We start from the raw sequence: 24391 nt of genomic DNA on the forward strand, positions 1-24391 counted from the left end.
CTGAATGAGGTTTGAAAATATGTAATTTTAGTGTTATCTAAAAGTCTAACCTGGTGATTTCCCCTTCATCATACTTGGCTACCCAGCTGTAGGAGTTAAACATAGACTGTAGAATCAACAATTTCATTTTTGAAATAGCTAAAGCTAGATGATTTTAAAATCTACATGAATTCCAGATTTCTAATTTTAAGAATCTTAGCATTTTATTGCTACCACACAATTTTCTGTGAAAAAAAAATATATATAAAGTAGATTACCATTTTAACACTTCACCACATAACTTTTAAATTGAGCATCCTAACAACTGTCCTCTAATGAATCACAGGTGTGCTGAGAATAAATTTGCAATCCTGGAGGTGGCAGTATTGGGCCTGAGGTGGTTGGAGTGCCAACTTTGTTGCCTCTGGATGCAAACAACCTTATTCTGTTATCATAACATGCAGTACAAACATAGGTGCTCCTTGAATTTACAATAAGCCCATCATTAATTAAAAATATCATAAGTCAAAAGTGCATTTAACACACATAATTTACTGAACATCCTTAGCCACACAGCATCCAACAGAGTGTTGGTTTTGTCCCCTTGTGACTGCATGTCTCATGGGTAGCTGTGGTTTGCTGCCACTGCCCTGTTTCATAAGAGAGGATCATATTGCATATCACTAGCTTAGGAAAAGATCAAAATTCAATTTTGGAAGTACAGTTTCTACTGAATACTTATCAATTTCATACCATTGTAAAAACAAAAAATCACAGATTGAACCATTGCAAATTGGGGATTGACTGTATTAATTATACCAAAATTAAATAGGTTGGCAAGTACTGTTTTAAGCCATAAAATATGAAAACCAAATCTAATGAAGAGTTCAAAGTAACTGCTTCTCTGATACAAAGATGTGTTCTCAGCATATAACTTTGGAACTTCAAATTTATTCTATCATGATAAGTCTGAAATCTGCTTATCTCCTACTCATAACTATGAGTATGCCCACCCTTTCTATGGTTAAAGTGACCATTATAAAATCTCATAAAGAAAAATCTAAGATTTATTAATATATCCAAAGGTTTCCACTTACATAAAAAATAATAAGTCATGAAGAGATGCCCAAGTTATTCATTTATCTAGAGTACTGTTTCTGTGGCAGTCACTGGGTTCTTTTTCTGGAGATAAAAACATGAACAAACATGGTTATTGCTGGGCATGGTAACACACACGTGTAATCCCAGTAACTCCAGAGCCTGAGTCAGAAAGATCACAAGTTAGAGGCCAGCCTCAACAATTTAGCAAAATCCTAAGCAACTTGGTGAGACTCTGTCTCAAAAAAAAAAAAAAAAAAAGTGGGGGGTGGGGGGAGGTAGAGGATGTACCTCAGTGGTAAAATGCCCCTGGGTTAAATCCCCAGTACCCTACCAATCGCCAAAAAAGACATGGTTGTTACTTAAATGTTTAGTGGAGAGACAAAATTAAATAACTAAAACTTTTTAAGAAGTGTAAGATATGGAAGTACATGTTGTTATAAGAGAAACTAACAGAAGAAACTATTAAAACAAAATAAAAGATTATTAAATTCATAGCTAGGCAAAGGGGAGGAGTAGGTTTGTTGAACTCCAGGCAGAGACAACAGTATGTGAAGACCTATGAGGCACAAGAACAGAATATGGAAATGAAGCTGAAGAGGTAGTAAAAGCAGTTCAAAGGGGTTTTCTTCAAAAAGTAACAGGAAGCCACTCAAAGTGTTTAAGCAGCATAGTGACATTATTAGATTTACTTTTCAAGAACAGCATAGTAGCTAAAGTATAGAAAAATGCCCTCAAAATAGGTACACTTTAAGGTGGCAGGAGAAGGTATAAAGTTTGAAATTCTTTTTTTCCTCATCCTTTAAACTATGTCTTTAGAAAGGGGTTTTACTCAGTCTATTAGCTGAGAAATACTAGTAAAAATTAGTTTAAAATTTTTTTTTGTAGTTGTAGATGGACATCATGCCTTTGTTTATTTTTTTATGTGGTGCCTCCACACATGCTAGGCAACACTCTGCCACTGAGCTACAGTCCCAGCCCCTACTAATGGCTAGTTTTTATTGAACATATACTAATTATATATCTGAACAGTGCACTAAGCACTTTACATGTTATATCACTTAATCTTCATTCCCTATGAGATTGGTACTTTTATTATTTTCATTTTACAGACAGGAAAAATGGCTTCAGAGCCTGTACTCTCTTCATTAGACTATATACAATTTTTCAGCAATACATGTATACAATAAAAATTAAATATATACATGAATAGAGAATTGATACTCAACAATTTTCCAGAGAAGAGACTGGTTTAGGTTGGTTAGTAGATTGGGTAGATATGGAAAGTAGAATAGTAGTAGATCAGGTAAAAGTTAATGGAAGCTAGGATTATGGAGGTAGTGATAAAAGGGATGGATTTAAATGTTTGAAAGGATTTGGTAAAGGATTGGGTACAAGGGTTAAGGGAGAATAGTGTCAAGGATGAAATCTTTGGATTCTATTTGCATAAATGGATTAGTGAGTCATAGGCAAAGGTCTTAAGAACAGGTTAGGTCATTCTGTTCAGATAATTTTTCTTTGGACCACAAATACTATTTTTGTTTTGTTTTTGATAATAAGGATTGAACCCAGGGGCCCATTACCACTAAGCCACATCCCGGGCCCTATTATTTTGAAAAGGGTCTAAGTTGCTTAAGGCCTGGCTAAATTGCTAAGGCTGGCCTGGAACTTTCGATTCCCTTGCCTCAGCCTCCAGATTCATTGGGATTATAGACATCCACGGTCTGTGCTGACAAATACTATGTCCTTTAGATATGCTGTTTGATATGACAACCTGATTACAGTTTTTTCCACATATTAAAACTCCAATTTCTATTATAAACATTTATACAAGTTTTAACTCTGCCAATTATGTTGTACTAAAAATGGCATAGTCAATTTTTCAATCTTTTTTGGGGGGGAGGTGATACTGGGGATTGAACCCAAGAACACTTAACCACTGAGCCACATCCCCAGTCCTTTTTAATATTTTATTTAGAGACAAGGTCTCGCTGAGTTGCTTAGGGTCTAAGTTGCTGAGGCTGGCTTTGAACTTGCAGTCTTCCTGCCTAAGCCTCCTGAGCTGCTGGGCTTAAAGCCACTGCAGCTGGCTCATTTTTTTAAAACATTATGAATTAAGTCTTATAAAGTTGAAAAATGAAAAAGTTTTTACAATAGGGCAAGGAAGGTTCAGCGTCTTCTTTAAAGATACCAGCTTTTATATGTCCAATATCAAAGAGGAAATTATGATATTCATTCTTGAAATCTCGGATGAATGGGAAAATTGCCTTTATGCTTTGTATTTATAATTTTCAAAGAATTACACCTTAAAAGTTATTGTCCTCTGTCTTCTTCCCAGGTCTTGAAAATATAACAGTAACATATTTCAAAGATAAAGTGATTTATAGTTTATTTTCAACTTGATTTGTAGAACTAAATGGTCAAAAAAATGCTACATGCAGAAATTAAGATAGCTGAGTGTGTGGTACTGCATGCCTATAATGCCAGCGACCAGGGAGTCTGAAGCAGGAAGATAGCAAGTTCAAGGTCAACCTCAGCAAATCAGAGAGACCCTGTCTCAAAAGAGGTGAGGGGCTGGGGATGTAGCTCAGTAGTAAGGAGACCCTGGGTTCAACTTCCAGTACTCCAAAATAAAAAATCAAGATAAATAGAAAAATATACTATCCGTTTGAATATCAGACAACAGCGACAGGAAATTTTGATTTTTTAAAACAATTATCTAGCAACGTGTTGCCCCAACGAATAATGAATGCTGTCGCTTCTGATTCCCTCTCATTTCAGGTTTGCCAGAAACTTCCCATTTAATTTCAGCAAAATAAAAAGCATTTTGAAATAGGACGTTACTAACCAGTCCCGTAGATAATAACTATCAGGCTACTACGTGAGACTGATCTGCGTCCACTCCCACACCAGCTGATTCTGAACTCTGGGTTTGGTACCCTCCTCCTACACGCTTTCCTTGAAATATGCTTTTGTCACATGCACAGGAAGACAGCGTTCACAGACATCAACGGCTGGGGCTCCCCAGACAGAACAGTTTTAGTTTTCCTCAGGGCACCTCCAAAACGCTGTCGCGGACGCCAAGCTCTTGGGGCCGGTCCCTTCTGCTCGCAGGAAACCCTCTACCCTCCAGCTAAACCCCTCCTTCAGACTCCGCGACCGAGCCAGCGAGGAGGAAAGGGCGTGCCGCCGCGGGAACTCTCCCGCGTGACGTCGCATGACGTCACGTGACGTCGCTGGGCTCCCGGGCTGGGCGGGGCCGGCCGCTTCCAAGCCGGGCCGGCCGCCCTCCGGCCTTCCCCCAGCCCTGGACCAGGATCTGCTAGTCTGGTGAAAGAAGGGGGCGACGGGGAACAGGGAGCTGCTGTCCCTTTACAACCCCAGAGGGCATCTGCTCCTGTCCTGGGGCTCTCGAGAATTTCGAGGCTGTCCTGGAAGCTGTGAGTACGAATCTTCTTTTCCCCCACCCTGAGTGCCGAGTCCTAGGGGCTATTTCCGGTCTGGAGTTGCGCGCTCGTCGTAGGAGTTTGGCTCTCGGGGTTTGGAGAGTACCACAGGCACTCGGGTTGTGAGGACGTAGGCTGGGCTGAGTGTGAACTCTGTGGAGGTGCCCCCAGCTGGCATTCTGTGTGGTTCTTGTTCTCCCGCGCGGGCTGAGGACGCGCCTCCCAGCGCCCGGCACGCCCGCGCGCATGCGCTGACCGCGCCGTGCGCGATTCCCGCGCCGGCCTTGGGCGCATTTTCACCAGAAGCGCGCGCGGATTGTGCGCGGTGCTGAGGAGAGGCTGGTGGAGACCGGGAGGGAAGTGAGAACCGCTGCACTCCTGCAAGTGCCTTGGGCAGTTCCTCTTGCCTCACCGGTGTGAAAGGACGTGTGTTGCGACAGTAAATATCTTATTGATGCCTTCAGTGTGCTGGTTTACAGTGCTAGGGAATGCACAGGAATGAATTATCACTAGTCTTGGAGCCCATAGTGCAATTCGGGTGGCAAGATGTACGTTCTTTGAGATCAAGGCTCACTGTGCAGCGGTAACGGTTCAGTGCCACCAGAGAGATGTCAGCCAGAAGTGCTGAGTGGGCAGGAAGGAGGACAGGGTTTCCTGAGCCAGGATTTGCAAGTTTGCTTTTGATAAAGAGAGAGAGAGTGTGTGTTTAAAGCATTTGATTGTTTTAGTTTGTTTCTTAAGGACGCTTAAATTCATTGGTTTTAAACTAATACTGTCCAATTTAAAAGTTTCAATTAAACCTTTAAACTGTTCACTTAATTGGAACGGTTAGCTTATTTTTACTTTTTTGTTGTTGCTTTTCCTGCTGCCTAGGTATTTTTTTGGCTCACGACTTGACTGTTACACCTGTTTCCTCAACTCTAAAATGAAATTTATAATTGTGGCTGTTTTATAGAGTTGTTCTGAAGATTAAGTATAATAAATGTAAACTAACATAGCCTTTTGCTTTTATACACATAATAATTGGTGGGTTTTAATGGCAATAATGTAAGCCTCGTAATTTATCTTTTTTGGTTAAAAGATAGTAGAATACCAGCTTCTTTGGAAATAGCTGTATTAATGTAGTTCACCTAATCCCGTTTTTTAAAACTTTAACATGGAAATGAGTATACACGAGAGACAGTACAATTATGAACCCTGTCATATACGTACCCATCGTTCAGCATCAATAATTGTGAAAGTTTAGCATTTTTTATTTCATCTTTCCACCCAGCACCCATTATTTGTATTAGTAGGAATATTTTCATGCCAATCGCAAAGAATATATTGCTTAATCTATACACACTTCAGTATATATTTCTTTGGCAGATAAGGCGTTTTTAGTGACTATATTATTATCAAACCCAAGAAAATTTATAACTCCCAAATATCTGAAATACAGTATATGTTCAGTTTTCGCTAATTTTTTAATTGAATTTTGGGCACTGGGTCATATCCCCAGCCCTATTTTATGTTTTATTTAGAGACAGGGTCTTACTGAGTTACTTAGTGCCTCACTTTTGCTGAGGCTGGCTTTGAACTCTTGATCCTCCTGTCAGCCTCTCAAGCTACTGGGATTATACATGTGCGTCGCTGGGGTCTGGCTAGTTTTTGCTAATTGTTTTTTAAAAGTCCAATATCAGTTTTTAAAAGCTTGATAAAACTATATATTTATTTCTGTAGTATTTATAGGTTACCAAGTAGTTTCACACATATTCTTGTTTCCTTTAGAGATTTTATTTTAGCTTCTTCATTAGATACCTCAATAAATTGTTAGTCAGGTACACTTAAATCAGTTTGGGCACTTGTTAGCAACGGTATAGCATTCACTAAGGAGCCAGATTTGAATTTAGTAAATTCATTTATCATTTTACTTTTTTCCCCCTCCCTTGGTATTGAGATTGAACCCAGAGGTGCTTTACCACTAGCAACATCTCAGCCCTCTTTCTTTTTTCTTTTTTTCTTTCCTTCCTTCCTTCCTTCTTTCTTTCCTTCTTTCTTTCTTTCTTTCTTTCTTTCTTTCTTTCTTTCTTTTTTTTTTTGAGACAGTGTCTTCCTTCTTTGCTGAGTTGGGCCTTGAACTTGAGATCTTCCTGCCTCAGTCTCCAGAGTTGATTGGATTGAAGGTGTGCACCAAAGTGCCTGGCATCATTTTACTTTTTTAATGGTTTCTTGGTATAGTTTTGTACTCCACATCAATTCAAAAGTTAAGAAAGCAATAAATTCTTTTATAATGGTAAATCAATACTGACTGACTGAGTACAGACCTGTCAGTATCAGTCCTTTTAGTTTAACAGAACATAAGTAATTACTTCTCTGTAGGTGCAATAAGATATTTCCCCTATGTAAAGGCCAAATAACTAAAATCAAGAGGTTTATCTTATTTCCTCACACCCCATCAACCCTTCCCAAATTCTCAAAATGATTGATTGTGGGTAAATAAGGAAAACTTTTAAAACAACTGGGCTTGTGTTTCATCCTGACTTCAAATTACATAAAGGTGAACAACAAAGTTTATTTATGTTGCAATCTGTCGTTTCAGGTATTTCAGCTGTCTAAAGACAACTTCACACCTATATAATGTAACAAAAAAGGTCAGAAAACATTAAGCAAATAGAAGTGTGGAACCTGTTAAGCAAGATGAACATCTCTGGAAGCAGTTGTGGAAGCCCGAATTCTGCAGATATATCTAATGACTTTAAGGAACTTTGGACAAAACTAAAAGAATATCATGATAAAGAAGTACAAGGTGACATCTTAAATACTTACAGCAACATTTTATTGAGACTATAATAGTAACTTTGTATGCTAGTTTTATGTATTTATAGAGAGAAGAAATTACCTTTTTAAATTTTTTTTTTAGTTGTTGATGAACCTTTATTTTATTTATTTATTTATATGGAGTGCTGAGAATCAAACCCAGTGCCTCACACAGTGAGGCAAGCACTCTACTACTGAGCCACAACCCCACCTCTGAGAAATGATCTTCTTTAAGTTCAAATGTTCCATCTTTCAGCAGCATTTATTGTTTTAATTTTTTTGAGATTCATTCTTATGGGTGAATTGTTAAAATTCTACAGCTGCTACTATAGGACATAGTTCTTGAACAGCTTGTAGTTGTTTATGGTAACATGAAATGGGTGGTGAAAAAGAATTAGAATTTATTTACTGAAGACCTGGATTTGAATTTGAATTTCATTTGCCTACTTGCTGTGGGATCTCAGCCAAGTTATGTGACCTCTGAACTTAATTCTCTACTGTAAAATTATTTGCAGGATTATTTACAGATACAAAAAGTATTATTGGGCTTAAGTCTTTTGACAACCTTTGGAAATTTTTTTTTTGCTGCTAAGCACTGAGATAGTGGTAGTTTACTTTCAAAGATCCCACAGTCCAGTAGAGGTAGTCATTTAAGCAAATAATTACAGGGGGGCGCTGCGGTGGTAGCTCAGTGATAGCACATATCTAGCGTGTGTGAGGCACTGGGTTCAATCCTCAGCAACACATAAAGATAAATAAATAAAATAAAGATATTGTGTCCATCTACAATAGAAATTTTTTTTAAATAATAAATTTTAAAAAACCAATTACCATACAATGAAATAAGAACTAAAAAAAAAAAGGCTTATATATGAAATACAGTGACTATATAGGATTGAGCAATTGTAGCTAGGATGATTATATAAAAGGAAACTTCTATTAATGCTAAGCTCAAGATTTGATATCAAACTTTGATATACTTTAATTCTGGAATATTTATGGTTAGTACACTGATCTTGTGTATGAGAAATGCTTCGTAGTATCGCAGTTATTTCCTTTTTTTTTTTTTTTAGTACTGGGGAATTGAACCCAGGGGCACTTTACCATTGAGCTTTATTCCTAGACCTTTTATTTTTCTTTCTTTCTCTCTCTTATTATTTATTTATTTATTTATTTATTTATTTTACGGCATGTTCTCACTAAGTTGTCCAGTCTGGCCTCAAACTTGTAATCCTCCTGCCTCAGCCTCTCCAGTAGCTGGATTTACAGGTGTATACCACTGTGCCCACCTAAAATTGTTTCTTGGTTACATATTGCAACCGTGGGTTTAGTACTGCAGTACTTAATGTAAAATGTGACCCACCTAAATCTGAATTACAGTCTGTGGGTCTATGTTTGAACTTTCACATGACAAATTTAGCTTCTGATAGAATTGCATGATGATAGCCTCATTATTAATTAATGGATTCTGATATGTAAGTCCTAAAAACAACTTTGGAAGCCCCAATATATCTGGAGACACTATCTAGAAGGGCATATTGGGTGTTTACTGTTTTTTTAAATCATTTGGTGGAGGATTGTCATAGGGATTGAACTCAGGAATACTTTACCACTGAGCTACATTACATCCCTAGTTATTTTAAATTTTTTAATTTTGAGATAAAGTCTCCCTAAATTACTAAGGCTGGCCTTGAACTTACTATATTCCTGTGTCCTCAGCCTCTTGAATTTCTGAGATTACAGGTATGCATCACTGTGCCCACCATATTGGATGCTTACTATATGCCAAACTTTATGAATAAGCACAAATCATAGATATTCCTAGTTTTAAGGAAATTTCTAATTTAGAATTTAATATAGTATACCATGTCATCTGAGAACATAAAGAACCAGGAGTGTGTGCATGTGTGGTGGGGGTTACTGTCAGACAGACTTCACAACTGGGTAAGTTTAACTAATGAGGCAATAAAGATGGTAGAGGAGAGAGAATTTTCTTAATACAGTGAATAGCATATGCAAAAGTTTGGAGATACGAACTTGATATTAGTCAAGGAATAAAAGGTAGTTTAATACTGCTCAAAGAGGAAAGGGGTGGAAGTTTGGAGGAATGAATAGGATATGATACTTAGAAAGGTAGATTAGCTCTGTATGCTATGCTGTAGTGTTTGACATCGTGCCTTTAGGATTAACTCTAAAACTTCCATCTTGAGTGCCTACCTCTATTGATTGTGAGTATATTTGATAGGTTAAGAAAGAGGCATGAGATATAGTGTCTTAGTCCATGAATTCTGCATCTAGACTACTAGTGTTTAAAAGTCATTTCTGTCATCTAATTTGAATAGAGATAGTGACTTTGTTCAATTTATTTAACTTTATAATGCCTCATATTCCTCATGGATAAAATAAACATACTAATAATATATGCTTCATTATATTAAATAACTTAATAGATGTAGAGTATTTGGAGGAGTGGCATACATGGTAAACAATATATGTTGTTGCTATCATTCGGAATCAGCATCCATAATGTGTTTTTCAGTGCCTGCTGTGTATTATCCTAGCTATGGATGATGGGATGCTCCAAAAATCTTTTAACAGAACTTTCACATACTGATTACTTTTTTAAAAAAATATATTTATTAGTTGTTGATAGAACTTTATTTATATGTGGTACTGAGGATTGAACCCAGTGCCTCACACATGCTAGGCAAGCACTCTACTACTGAGCCACAACCCCAGCCCCTGATTACTTTTTATTATTCCCTTTATGTTTGTTTAAAAAAAAAGAAAAAAAAGGCTGTAGAATTTCTAGGAGAAAACATAAAATTCTTAGTTTCTATCTCTCCTTTGGTAGCAACAAGGAGGGTACTTACTTTTTAAAAATGTGGTAAAATTTAACATAACATCCTATTTGTCATTTAACCATCAAGTACATTCCTGTTTTTGTGAAACCATCAGCATCAACTGTTGCCAGAACTCTTTCCATTTTGCAAAACTAACTGTTCCCATTAAGCAACAACTTCCCATTTTTCTCTTCCCCCAAGCCCCTGGCTACCAACATTCTATTGTATTATCTATGAATTTGATTACTCTAGATACCTTATATAAGTGGAACCATATAATCATTGTCCTTTTAAGACTAGTTATTTCACATAACATAATGATTTGTAGTTTCATTCATGTTGAGTATGTGTTAGAATTTTCTTTTTAAGGCAAATATTATCCCATTATATGTATATACCTTTTGCTTATGTATTCATCTGGCAATAGCCATTTGAATTACTTCCATCTTTGAACTGTTGTGAATAATATAAACAAGTATCTCTTTGAGACCATGCTCTCAGTTCTTTTGGGTGGCCACCCTAATGGGTGTGAAGTGGTATTTCATTGTGGTCCTTTCTGTTTTCTCTGTCATATCCAAGAAATAATTAACAAATCCATGTTATAAAGCTTTCAACTCATGTTTTCTTCACAGAGTTTTATAGTTTTAACATTACATGTAAGCATTTGATCCATTTTAAGTTAAATTTTACATATGGTATAAATGCCCAGCTACAGTCCTGCATGTGGATATCCAGTCTTCTTAACACCATTTGTTGAAAAGACTGTCCTTTTCCCTTTGAATGATCTTGCATCCTTGAAATCATTTGACCATAAACAGGATTTATTTCTGGCTTCTCCATTGTATTCTACTGGTCTTTATTTATGGAAATACCACAGTGTTTTGGTTATTGTAGCTTTGTAGCAAGTTTTGAGATCAAGAAGTGTTAAGATCTTCAGTTTTGTTCTTTTTCAAAATTGTTGTGGCTATTCAGATCCCCTAAGATTACTTGTGAATTTTAGTACAGATTTTTCTTCTTCTACAAGAAACAACATTGGGATTTTGATAGGAATGATATTGAATCTATAGATCACTTTGAAGAATGTTGGTGTCTTAATAGTATTCTTTTTCACTTCATAAACATAGGATGTCATTTCATTTATTAGTGTCTTCTATAATTTCTTTCAGCAAAATTTTGTAGTTTTCCATATACAAGTCCTTTGTCTCCTTGGTGAAGCTTACTGCTAAGTTATTCCTAAGTATTTTATTCTCTTTGATGCTATAATAAATAAAATTCTTTAATTTATTTTTCAGATTGTTCATTGTTAGTTAATAGAAACATAATTGACTTTTTTGGGGTGTGGGGGGGGGGCTAGTAGGTATTGAACCTAAGGACACTAACACTGAGCTACACCCCCAGCCTTTTTATTTTATTTTGAGGCAGGGCCTTGAAAAGTTCTCCAGGCTAGCTTCAGACTCAGGATCCTCCTGGCTCAACCTCCTGGGTTTCTGGATCATAGAAGTGTACCACCGTGTCCTGCACATAACTGATTTTTTCATGGTGATTTTGTATTCTGCAACTTTACTAAAAGCCTTCATTTATATATGTTTTAATTTATGACGAGTTAGAGTTTAGCTACCTCTTGTTTATTTCATTTGCATATTTTAGTGCTCTTTTATGCTTTTTCATTGATTATGCTGATCCATGTTCCTGTTATAGCCCTCTTCTAGCATATAACATTGCTGATGCATTCAGGCTACAATATTGTTCATTTAGGAAACCAGATATTGATGGAATGAGGTTATTATTTGTATTTTTCCATTAAATTTTTTGAAATTTTAGCTTTTTCTAAAAATGTCAAAACTCAAACACAAATAACCACTTCTTAGTTTCTGAGTGTTTTCTTCCAAAGTTTTCTGAAGTATATTCTTTTTTTTACAAAAGGTTTAAGATTGTTTTTTATGTGAAGAAATTTTACATGTATACAAAAGTCAAGAAAACAATGACTTAACATCAACACTCAACATCACTCAACAACAATTATGAATACATGGCCATCAAAACAATTTGTCTTGTTTTACATGTATTCTACATCCTTCTCTATTCCTTTTCCACTCAATTATTTTGAAGTCCCTATCATAATTTCATCTATAAATACTTCAGTATGTATGTCTTGTAGACTCTTAAACACAAGATGCCATTATCACATTAAGAAAACAATTTGGGTTTTTTGTTTTGTTTTTTGGTCATAGTGGGTGTTGGCTTTGTACTGTTAAGCACATGCTCTGCTAAGCACATGATCTCCCGCTGAGCTACACTCCTGGCTCCCAAAACAAATTCTTTAGTATCATCTAACATAGATTAGATGATAGTGTTTGCATTTCCTCAGTTATCTCAGATGTCTATCTGTACTTATTTATAATATGTATCTAAACATTTTCACATTTATATTTGATTAATGTGTCTATTTTCTTCAGTGTAGTCTTAGTTTTTATTTCTCTTATGAGTGAAATTAAACATCTTAGTTTAAGGGTGACTTGTATTCATTTTTCTATGACGTTTTCATACTTTATTAATTTTTTTTGGTTTTACCCTTTTTTCCTATGAATCTCTAAGAGCTGTTTATGTGAAAGGCAGATTAGTTGACATTAATATTTAAAGGTTTAGAATCACAGTTGGTTATTAGATCTAATGTTAAAATAAACTATGCTTGTGGCATATGTCCAGGGAGAAATATGAATATTTAACATTAATGCCACCCTTCACTTGACTACATTATTCCCCCTCACCCCTCCTGTACCCAGAAAGTCTAGTGTAAATCATTGAGGAAGGATTCTGAATTTTTGTACTGTCTTGTTATTCATTTAGTGGATAATTACTGAATTATATATTGCTAGGCTTGGTAGCAGTTACTGAAGATACAACAGTGAAGAAGACACAGGGGTTTGGGAGCAGTTGTATTCATTTTCTTTAGGAAAATATACAATATAAACATACAGTGAAATAGCAGAAATAAGGCATATCTTGATAACAGTGATGTAATAAACTGCATGTGTTACTTTTAGAACTAAGAAAAATAAATTCTCCAACTTCTGTTGAATAGCAATATTGTCCTTTTGGTTTATAATACTATTATCACATCTGGGGGTGCATGGTGCATGCCTGAATCCCAGCAGCTCAGGAGGCTGAGGCAAGAGGATTGCAAGTTTGAGACTGGCCTCAGAATAGTAAGAATACAAGTCAAAATTAAAAAAACAAAAATGTAGATTTTTCTCATAAGAACAGCTTCATGTTTAAACTTTTTAGTTTCTTCTACATATTATACATTTTTTTGTTTGTTGTGACCTGGAAATGAAGCAAATAAAATTTAAATCGGAGCAGACATACTTAAGTTTTTATTAAACATTTGATAGAGAGGAATTAACATTCTGCCATTATCAAACATAATGCTAAATTATTTATCCTTCATATAATTAATTTTTGAAGTTTTATAACTGGTATTAAGTAGATCATGAAATTTTTATTATGCAGAGTTCCTATCTTAGATTCTTTACATCCTTGTGTGTAAAGATGCTTTGGCACATAGTAAGAGTCAGGAAGTGGTATCTAAATGAATTGCATAGTCTGTAGCTGGATCAATGGAACATATTCTTGAACTTTAGTATTTAAAAACTCATGACAAGCAGGACATGGTGGCACATTGCCTGTAATCCCAGCAGCTCCGGAGGCTGAGGCAGGAGGATTATAAAATTCAAAGCCAGCCTCAGCGATTTAATGAGGCCCTAAGCAACTTATCAAAACCCTGTCTCCAAAAATAAAAAGGGCTGGGGATGTGGCTCAGTGGTTAAGTGCCCCTGGGTTCATTCCCCCTTACTAAAACGACGACGACAAAAAGACACAAAAATTATTAAACTTTGTGTCTAAACTTGGGAATATTTTACTACTCATTTACTTTAGTTTTTAAAAATTTTTAGGTACTATTCTACAGAGTTGGGAAAGGAAAAATAAATCACCATTCTACAAATATAACATTTGTACTTTTTGTTTTTTTCTTAGATTTTCTGTTCTTTTGCAGTGTTAGGATTAAACCCAGGTCCTTGCACATACCACCAACCTGTACCACTAACCCCTTCTTTTCCTAAAATGCAATAGATTTTTATATTGTTGAGGTCATTGTATATACTGTTTTGTATCTGGCTTATTTTTCATATGGTTTCATTATCTAAACTGTGCTTTTTTATATTAAACATAATTATCTCTTTTTTACACATACCCATTGCTGTAGTTTGGATATGTGTTCCCCAAAGGTCCATGTGTTAAAGGTTCAGTCCCCAAGGCGATACTATTCTGAAGTGGTGGAACCTTTAGAAGGTGGGTCTTACTATCCTTAGGCCATTGAGGACATAGTCTTGAAGGGGATTGTTGAACCCTGGCCCCTTCCTGCTTTACTTTTGCTCTGTGGCCATGTGCTCCCTGCCATTGATGGCATGCTCACCAGAGATGCAAAGCAATGAGTCCACTTGATCTTGGAATGGAACCTTCAAAACTGTGAGCCCGAATCACCTTTTCTCTTTAAAAGTTGAGTATTTAAGGCATTTTGTTATAATAATGAAAAGCTGACTAACATTCCTATTTAAAACTAAACCCATTTTATTTTTCAACTTTAAATTTAATGGGAACAAAATATTTGTTGGATTTTTCCTCATGTACTTTAGTGTTGTACAGTCTTTAAGAGACTGCTATTTTATGATGAGGAAACATCAGGAATATAGAATATACTTTATAATAAGTACATTAAGCCACAATCAACAAATTATAGAATCTGACAAATATTACATAGTCTAACTCACAAATGTTAAATAATTGATGATTCTTTTAATTTGTATACTCCTTGTGGCTGTGCTCAATAGTCATCATATTTCCAGGAAAGTTAGTTTGTGTACTCTTAAAAACCATGAGAAGAATACAAGCAGTTGTTGGTGTTTAGGATTAATATCCATGTTTAATGAATGGTAGTTATTGAATATATGTTTGAACGCATAAGAGAAGGTAATCTTTGATATAATACATTGATAAGGCCACTTTCCCCAGTTTCAAATCACTTAGGGATTCTTGAAGGTATTAAATGAATAATTGCTATTTTTTAAAAAATGGTTATGTCATTTAAAACTACTTTGGTTTGGACCACTGCAAATTTGCAATATAAAGGACTTTTTAAAAAAATATTTTTAGTACTAATCCGTTGTCAATGTGTTCCACATAGTTTCATGTAAAATTAGATCCTCTGACTATGTGATAACATCAAAGACATGCCTGAAGGTACTTAGCTTTTTTTAAAGAAGGTGGGGGATCCACTTGGAAAAACCAGTATAAGAGGCTATTTGCAAGACATCAAACATAGACTTGTCTGGACATTGCAGGTTTTGAAGTATATATATATAGGGATCAAAATTGACTCATTACTTTGAAAGCTTCATGTCAGTAAAGACAAAGGAGAAATGTTATGAATGGTAGTACCTGAGATACATAATTTTTATTTATATAGCCAAGGAAATCTACCTATAGGAACTTACATGCATCTGAATACCCTGCTACATGTAGAGTTTTGTGGTTGTTGGCCTTTGGGGTGGTGCCTCATTTATCCAAAACATAATAAATGGTAACAAAAATATGCCATATACAAGACAGTATGTGTACTAATCATGTAAGCTAAATGCATTTCTTTTAAAACCATGGGAAGAATATGCAAAATTCCCCATATTCTGTGAACAGCATTATACAAACCAGTCATCTGGGGATAAAAATTCTGGAGACAGTTGTAACTAACTTTTTATGTCTTTTATCTTTAGGATAATGGTATCCTTTCATGATTGTTCATTCTAGTATCTTGTGTTCCTTTTATGACAAATGCTGTTAGCATACAGTCTTTTTATGCTTTGAATTCAGAATTAACATTTTTTAATAGGATTTATCTTTTTTTAATAGGATTTAATAGAAATTTCAGAATTCTTTAAAAGTCTCAGTTGTATTTTTGAGTATACATTTTTTTTCCCTTTCAAGTCTCTTCAGTATTAGGTTTACTGTTAAAAGCATAGGCAATAAAACAGAATTTAGAGTATTTTTTAAAAACACTACCATTTTAATTAGCTGTCTCATCCACGCCTGGTTCTTCCATCAACATCTGGATAATGTATGGTAATCATTTTCACAGAAAATGAGGCAGGTTTTAGGGGACAGAATTAGAACCCCTTTGAAGAAATGGTATGGCAGTTGTAATGTAACGGTACATATTTTTTAGTTCATTTTTGAATTGCTTCATTTATTTCATGTTTCATCAGAATTCCAAAAGAAGATTATATAAATTAATAATGAAATGAATTGTATGTAAGTTGGCTTTATAACATCAGTGTGTCCTATTTGTTAAGAACACTCTGTTACTCTCACATCTCTTATTTTTTTAATTTGCATTCACATCTGTAAATTCAGTGAAACCCACAAATATTATTTTACCCACTTTTTGATAATTAAATATTAAGCAATATTAGCACACCTTAAATATGGCAGATTTCATAAAGATAAGGAGATTCCATTTTGGAATTGAAATAATTAGACAATTATAAAAATGTTAGTAATAGTACTTTTGGTAGAAGTTAAATTATTTGATCTATATATAAAACTACTATTTGTACAGAAAGATGATAATAGTTTTATCATTTATAATTCAAAACCAAAAGAAACTCAAAGTGAAAGTGCATGAACCATATATGGTTTGTTCTGGGTAGAGAACTAAAACAATATAACAGTGTTTTTTGTTTGTGTGTAGCAAATTGAGCTCTTGTCTCATTTCTTAAACTTGTTTACTGATAACTACATGTACATGACCTTAATTATTTCATTTCCTCCAAAATTCATATAAGAATAGATGTAGGGTTAATTGTAGTGTGGTGCTTGGTCTTTTGGGCAGTTTCCTCAATAGGTGTCTCAGGTTGCCAGTGTTACAGTCCCAAATACTTTGTTGAACAGACTACCTGTTCATACAGGAGCTGTATTGTTGTATAGCCTCATTCCTTCCGATGGGTGTGGAGCAGGATTAAAGCACACTTTATAGGGGTTCTAATTGTAGATGCCTAATTGACTTGACGAATAGCAAATGCTAAAATTTAAACACACACACTGGCACACACATAAACCTGTTTCAGGACTGATCTGCGTGACAGAACAAATGCTTCACAGGTGTTGAATGCTTACAAGATAAAAGAGTAGTCTTTCCATATTTCCCAAGAATTTTCTTTTGAAGTTTATATGGATTTTCTATCTCATTGTTTCTTTTCTTAAGATGGTCATGGCAAGAATCCATTTCATCTTTGGCTACACATTTCACTTCTAAAAGCAGACCTGAGTTTTAAAAGTCAGCCTGAATTTAAAACTAGAAAATCTGTGAGTAAGTGAATTTTCCCATATTTGGGAAGGGAGTAAGAGAAGAAAAACTGCTGATGCACAAGTTCTTAATTCTGCAAGGACGATTTGATGTTTTACTGAGTACTTTTCAGGTCTCATAAGTTTGTCATCATTACCTAAGAAAAAGAAGCTTTTTTAGGATAGGAATTTGACAGATGGAAAGGATTTATTTTAAAAACCAAAAGACCACATCAGTTTTTTCTCTAAACCTTTTTTAAAGATAAATTTTCCCTTTATTATTATGGTTTGTATTTTAACTGTTTTCTATAAATCTAAGGCAAGTAATAGTTTTCCCTTTTTTTAAAAAAAATCAAGCCAATTACAGATTTACCTGTAGATTTAAGAAATAGTACAAAGAAATCCATGTACCCTTTACTCATTTTTCCCCAGTGATAGCACCTTATATTATTATAGTACATTTTCACAACCAAGAAATTAATATTGTTGCAGTCTACCAGCCTTACTCAGATTCAACCAATTTTACATGAATTCAGTAGTGTATGTGTGTGTATTTAGTTCTGTGCTATTCAGTAGCATGTAGATTCTCTTGTTACCACCAGAGATTCATCATGCTACTTTTTAAAATCCCCAGCCACCTTGCTCCAACCCCACCCCTCTGACTTTTGGCCATTCATAATCTCTTCTTCATATCTATAATTTTGTCATTTCAAAAATGTTATGTAAGTGGAAACATAAAACATTACCTTTTGTAATTGGCTGGTTTAAATCAGCATAATTTTCTTGAGATCTGGCCAAATTTTTCCAAATGTCAGTAGTTCACTCCTTTTTATTGTTCACTGTAGTACGTGGATGCACTACAGTTTTTTGTTGATTTTCTTGACATTATTTATTGAATGACATTATGTTTGGCTGTTACGAATAATACAGTGGTCTTCTCTTTCATGTCAGACTTAATTAAAACTAAAAATACAAATATCTCAAGATATTTGTTATACTCTGCCCTTTGTTAAGTATATTTCTATAAACAATTTTGTTCCCCTTCTAGGACTTCCTGCTGCAATCTAGTTTAATCCCAAAAGACGAGCCTACATAAGCATTATTGCTGTTAGCAAATACATAGGCTATGTCAGAACATAGCCCTTCATTTATAGTGAACTTCTAATTATATGTTTGCCCCTGCTATTAGAAAGGAAATAACTCACTTTAGGTGGGGAAAATTTCATACTACGTGGCTGTCATATAATAGACTAAAAGCAGTAATGTTACAAATATACTTTTGTGACCCCAGGGCACAAGTAAAGTGAATGTACTCAATCTTTACAAACAAATTGGACCTGGTTCATTACTCAGAGGCCAGACTGAAGGGTCTTAATAGTGTAGCATTTGATTTATAAAGGAACTTTGATAATTGCCTTTAAAATAACAATATGTATAAATGAAATATTAAGGCTTTTTTCTTTATTATTTTTCAGGTTTACAAGTAAAAGTAACTAAACTGAAAAAGGAACGAATTTTGTAAGTATCAGTATGTAATACTGATGTCTTATTTGTAAACTATTTAATCCTGTTTAACCTCAATCTTATTTAAAAGATTTGCTTTACTTAGACCAACTGACAATGACTTCCCTTTTTAAGTTTTAAAATAAAGAGAATAACTGATTTTAGGTGTAGTTTTACTATGTATACATACTTTCTAATATTAAATTAGTTTTTTTATAAGAGTATTAGGATGAGAACTGATCTAATCTGTAAATTCATTTTAATCTGTCAACAATATTTTCCCAGCTGTGTAAACACCTAGAATTCAAAATACTAAAAGATGGGGAACAGATTAATTCTGGGATTTCTAAACTCAAAAAGTGGGTATTGTAAGACCCCTTTTAAGTAGTTTGGAATTACCCTAGGATATCGTGAATTGTTCTGATATTAAGCTCTGAATCACGTCTGATTTTCTGTGTTAGCAGATTTTTACTTGTGGTTTTTTAGTGTTTTCACATTCAGGAAAGCAAAACAGATGGCATGGTACAATATCAGTAGTATAACAAACATCAATATTATTATGACATGATTTCACATCTTTCTTATAGTATATACCTGTGGGCTTCAGTTACTTCATGTTTCTAACACTTCCAAGGCTTTAACTGAAAACTAGAGTTACTAGTCACCTATCAGCATACATCCAATTGTTTTCTGTCCTGCATGAAAATTAGAAATTTTTTCTTCACACATAGAAAGTCTTTATACTTCTGAAACATAAAATCATTAAATTTAAATGTTTTGTTTTAAAAGTAATAATTTTTTATTCTTAATTAGTGAAACTTTTAAATGTTTTGTACTGTTGAAAGTATACATATTTCTACTTAAAGATGTTGCTTTAAACCTTAACTGTAGGATAACCCATTTTTTCTGTGATGGTGCTGGGTTTAGTTCCCAAAATTGACATCTTTCTCTACTTACACAGAAAATTACTAAGTCTTTTTGGAGTAGTAATGTAGGATGTATATCTTATTAGATAAATAATTTTCTTCCTGCTTAAAACAAAACCAATCATAAGTGACATTTACAGGAAGGAAAATGTATTCTTTCACCTAGAAAGCCACTAAAAAAGGGCATTCTAGCATTGCTTAGTTAATGACTCAAAATATTCAAGATTCTGCATGTCTTCTGTGACAGTGTTAGTGTTCAGTTTTCCCTTTTATTCTTGATAAAACAGCAAGATGTCCATCATCATTCTAATCATCACCTGCAGAACATCTTTGTATCTTTTTTTTTTTTTTAACTAATTATATAAGTTTACAAGAACAGACCCCAGCAGAGTTCTTTTAACTTGCCTGGTCATACCTGAACAGTAGCTGCAAAGGAAATGAACTAACATGATTGAATTAGTCTAGTGAAGATTTTGACATGGCTTTATTTGTATTCCAGAATGGAGCAAATAAATAAGTAAATTGTTGATAATGAGTGCTAGGATTCTCATTGTCAGGAGGAAGGAGCTAGCACATACAGAAAGGAGGAGGACTTGAATAAACCCTGTACTGCTTGGTAGGAATTGGAGTTACCAGTATGAACTCATGGTTTTTAATATGTAGATAAATAAATAGATAGTTGTTAATGTAAATAAAAATATACACATATTTCTTAGACTTGATTCATTGAAAAAGCCTAGAAGCAGTGACATCTGAGTTCTTCATTTTTGACATAGGCCATCTGGTTGATAGTTTTAATAAATACTGTTAATCAAAAGATGTATCAGTGACTTGGTATGTGCTTTAATATATACCAAATAAAATAGCTGAATCACAGTGTGTTGGAGTTATTCTACATGTCTTCTCTTTGTATGTATGGCAACACTGTACAGGAATTCTTGTTTGTGCTGACCTTTTCTCATATCAAAGGTTTAATGTTTCAGAGTTGATTATTAAACAATGATTTCTTTATATTATACCTTGGATCTTTGTTGAAGTTAATGATCTTGTAAATGATGGATTAACAACTATTGATTGGAATGACCTCCTTTAGAGTCAAAATGTTGATTACTTCTAAGAAGCAATACTAAAACCCAGAAATTACTGTTCGATATTTATATATTTCAAGCTACATTTACAAAATGATTTTGAAGATTAGCTTTATTAAAACAGATTCTTCACGTAGGCCTAGTCATTTTATTTTCTAAAACAACTATTTTAAATAATAAATTTCTATAAACTTTATTAGATAAATAATTTTAAAAATATAAATTGTATTAATATATTACAAATATATTAGCTTGAGTCAGAATCATTTCCCTGTAGATTGAATGTTTAGAAATTCTTAGAAATGATCTAGTCTGCTTATTTTAAGTGTACTTTTTATAGTAGACTTTTTATACAAAATGTATTATCCACACCTATAACCAAACAGCCACATGAATAAACTTCTTAAATTTGTAAGTGAATGTTGAATATTACTTTTTCAAAAATCACCAATGACATCTCTGAAAATTAAACAATGGAAACAGAATTGGTTATTCAGTATCTGATATAATGCCTTCACTATGTAAAGAGTCATTTGATCCTTTTAATGCATACTGTTGTTACTCTATACCTGTATGCCTCAGGTGGCTTGGGGTTATACAATTTGGAAGCACGGGTAAGTTGCTAAATTCCCTCAGTGATCAGAGAATTAAAGGGGTGCTTTATTTTATTCTCCCCAGAGTGAGTTAGGTCTTTACATAGTGGGATCAGGAACTTGGATTTACCTATCTTATATTTATTGTGTATCAACTGTAATGACTCTCTTCATGGTCAATTAGTGAATCCAACAATCTTATTTATCAGCCATTATTTAAAGAAAAACAATAGCTTCTTTATTTTTCTCTGAAGAAAAATAATAAAATATGACAATAATAAATAAAATAATAAATAAATAAATAATAAAATATGACAGCTACCATAATTCAGCCATCCAACAATATGGCACTTACAAAGAAAAATTCCCTTTCCAGCTGCTATGAAATAAACAACTCATCTACAAATAAACCCTTGTTTTCTTTTAAATTACTTTCAATTAAGAAATTTAAAGAATTACAGAGAAAAAAATTGTGCAGCACTGTTTCATACTTTTTATTTCTTATCACAAATAGAAAATCTCCCATAATTGGAATAGAGACAGTATGAGTAGAGCTGTTACTTACATTAACAAATGTTGACAAAATAATATAAACCAGTAAGTCCATGTATTTTTAAAATATTTTTTTAGTTGCCCAAGTCCCTATGTAATCTAGTTGCTGCCCAACTTTTCAATCTTATACCTGTCACTCATCTCCTTTATTCATTAACCTACAATTACAGTAGACTTTCTGTTCCTCAAATATTTCATACTCATTTTTACCTTAGACTTTTGGTAATTTGTCTATTCTATCTCCTTTTGTCTCTGTTTCCTCAGATAACTGTTATTTTTGTTATTCAGGTCTCATTTAAATAGGACTGTCTCAGAAAGGTCTCTCCTGACTACTCATCAGTATCTCTTCATTTCTAATTCTTGTGGTCACTCAATTACATCATTAAATTTTGTTTTCTTTATACACTTAGTCTGCAACTGTTATGGTTCACTCCCAGCCTTTGACAATTAAATGTAAGGCCCATGATATATAACAGTAGTGCTGTCCCCAGCCTCCAGAGCAACACCTCAGAAATAATAAGAACTGAGTTATTTGCTACTGAATCTAAATTAAGGACACAGTGTGAAGCTAGAATTCAAATACATACATATATATATATATATATAGATAGATAGATAGATAGATAGATATATAGATGATTCCAAATCATATGATTCTTCCACAAAAATATTGCCTATTCTAAGTAAATAAATAATAAAAGAAGAAAGACCAATAGAGTAGAGAAAGGAGGTCAGGTGAAGAAGGGGATAGTACTGGGGATTGAAATGGAGAAAACTAAGTTACATGTATGTATTTGACCTCAACTTTTTTTGATACAAGAAATTTAAATATGTATTTATGAGGCTAAACTGTGGACTTCTAAAATCACAATTATCTTTTTAGAGTGTCTTTTTTTGAAAAGCTTACTTATTTCTTGACTTTTAGAGATGCACAAAGACTGGAAGAATTCTTCACCAAAAATCAGCAGCTGAGAGAGCAACAGAAAGTCCTTCATGAAACCATTAAAGTTTTAGAAGATCGGTGAGTCTGGTACTTAAGACGTGATTTTCCCCTTAAAAGAGAGAGTGCATTGATTTTAATTTGTAATCAGTTCTGGATTGAAAGTGATCTTTTCCTAGTCTTCTGTCATCTTTGAATAAGTCCTTTATGGCTTTAGGGATATATTCTTACAGGCTTGTTTTTCATTAATTGTAACAACCATCTCAGCTTAACCTTTAAATGATATCTTTCTTTAGTGTTTAATGTAAGGCGAACTTAAGGGTAGTGGTGTTCTAATTCATTTGAAGCTTTAATTCCATTTTTACTTCTAATTAGGTGGAATCTGTTTCACAATTCTATTCTTGCCTTCTTTATTCCCCCACCCCGACCATTTTCTTTTCTTCCTTACTTATTTCTTCACTTACAGGCAATGTTAGGAGTTCTTTCTAAATATTACTGGGATAATATAATCAATTACTTAACCTCTCCACATAGACTTCTTTGATTTTAGGAGTTTTTGTTTGTTTGTTTGTGTTCTTTTAATGGTACTATTGATCAAACCCCATGTTTTAAAATATTTCTAATAAAAAATTTTTAAGTTTATAGTTTTTTATCTTTAATTGTGATGGAAGCCATTGGAGGGTTAAGAGGCAGGTCTGACAAAAGGATGTGAGTACCAATAGCACCTACTCTATACAAATGGAGAGGTCAGGTAGGTGGTTGTATATGTAAATATGGAGCTCAGTGGGTCTCCTAAGGACATCTTAAGTATAGGAAGAGAATAGAAGAGGACTCACCTGAGTCCTTGCTAATTCTAATTAAGGTTTAGCTCCCTTTAACCCTTCCCCAATCCAGTATTAAATAAGAAATTATTAATTACACAAGTTTTTTTCTTTTCCATAACAAGAAGGAACACTTCTATGCCAACAGATAGGAACACTTGCTGTTCCTTGATTCCTGTGTAAAGACAAATTTAAGATGGGCATCATAACTAAATATATTAGTCTATTATTCTGAGTTTTCCCTCTCTTTTCCCCCGCCCACCACTGAGCTACATCTGTAGCCCTTTTTTTATTTTTTTTCTTTTGAGACAGAATCTCCCTAAGTTGCTTAGGGTCTCTCTAAGTTGCTGGGGCTGGCTTTGAACTTGTGCTCTTCCTGCGTTAGTCTCTTGAGCTACTGGGATTATG

At 34.2% G+C, this 24391-nt stretch overlaps 1 protein-coding gene across 2 annotated transcripts in view; it reads left to right on the forward strand.

Moving 5' to 3' along the window:
• The first annotated feature begins 4317 nt into the window (after nt 1–4317).
• RBBP8 (RB binding protein 8, endonuclease) overlaps nt 4318–24391 on the forward strand; it is a 76176-nt gene continuing 56102 nt past the window's right edge. The window contains exons 1-5 of one of the 2 annotated variants that reach the window (XM_081263288.1): nt 4867–4962; nt 6612–6688; nt 7105–7311; nt 19036–19078; nt 23148–23243. In XM_081263288.1, the coding sequence (XP_081119414.1) occupies nt 7203–7311; nt 19036–19078; nt 23148–23243 (248 nt within the window). In that variant the 5' untranslated portion in view covers nt 4867–4962; nt 6612–6688; nt 7105–7202. Of the gene's footprint in view, nt 4518–4866; nt 4963–6611; nt 6689–7104; nt 7312–19035; nt 19079–23147; nt 23244–24391 lie in introns of those variants that run through there. The other variant, XM_081263287.1, reaches the window with a different exon arrangement.

Source organism: Spermophilus citellus, assembly GCF_964194105.1.
Source record: "Spermophilus citellus genome assembly, chromosome: 12".
In the NCBI taxonomy this organism is placed as follows: domain Eukaryota; kingdom Metazoa; phylum Chordata; class Mammalia; order Rodentia; family Sciuridae; genus Spermophilus; species Spermophilus citellus.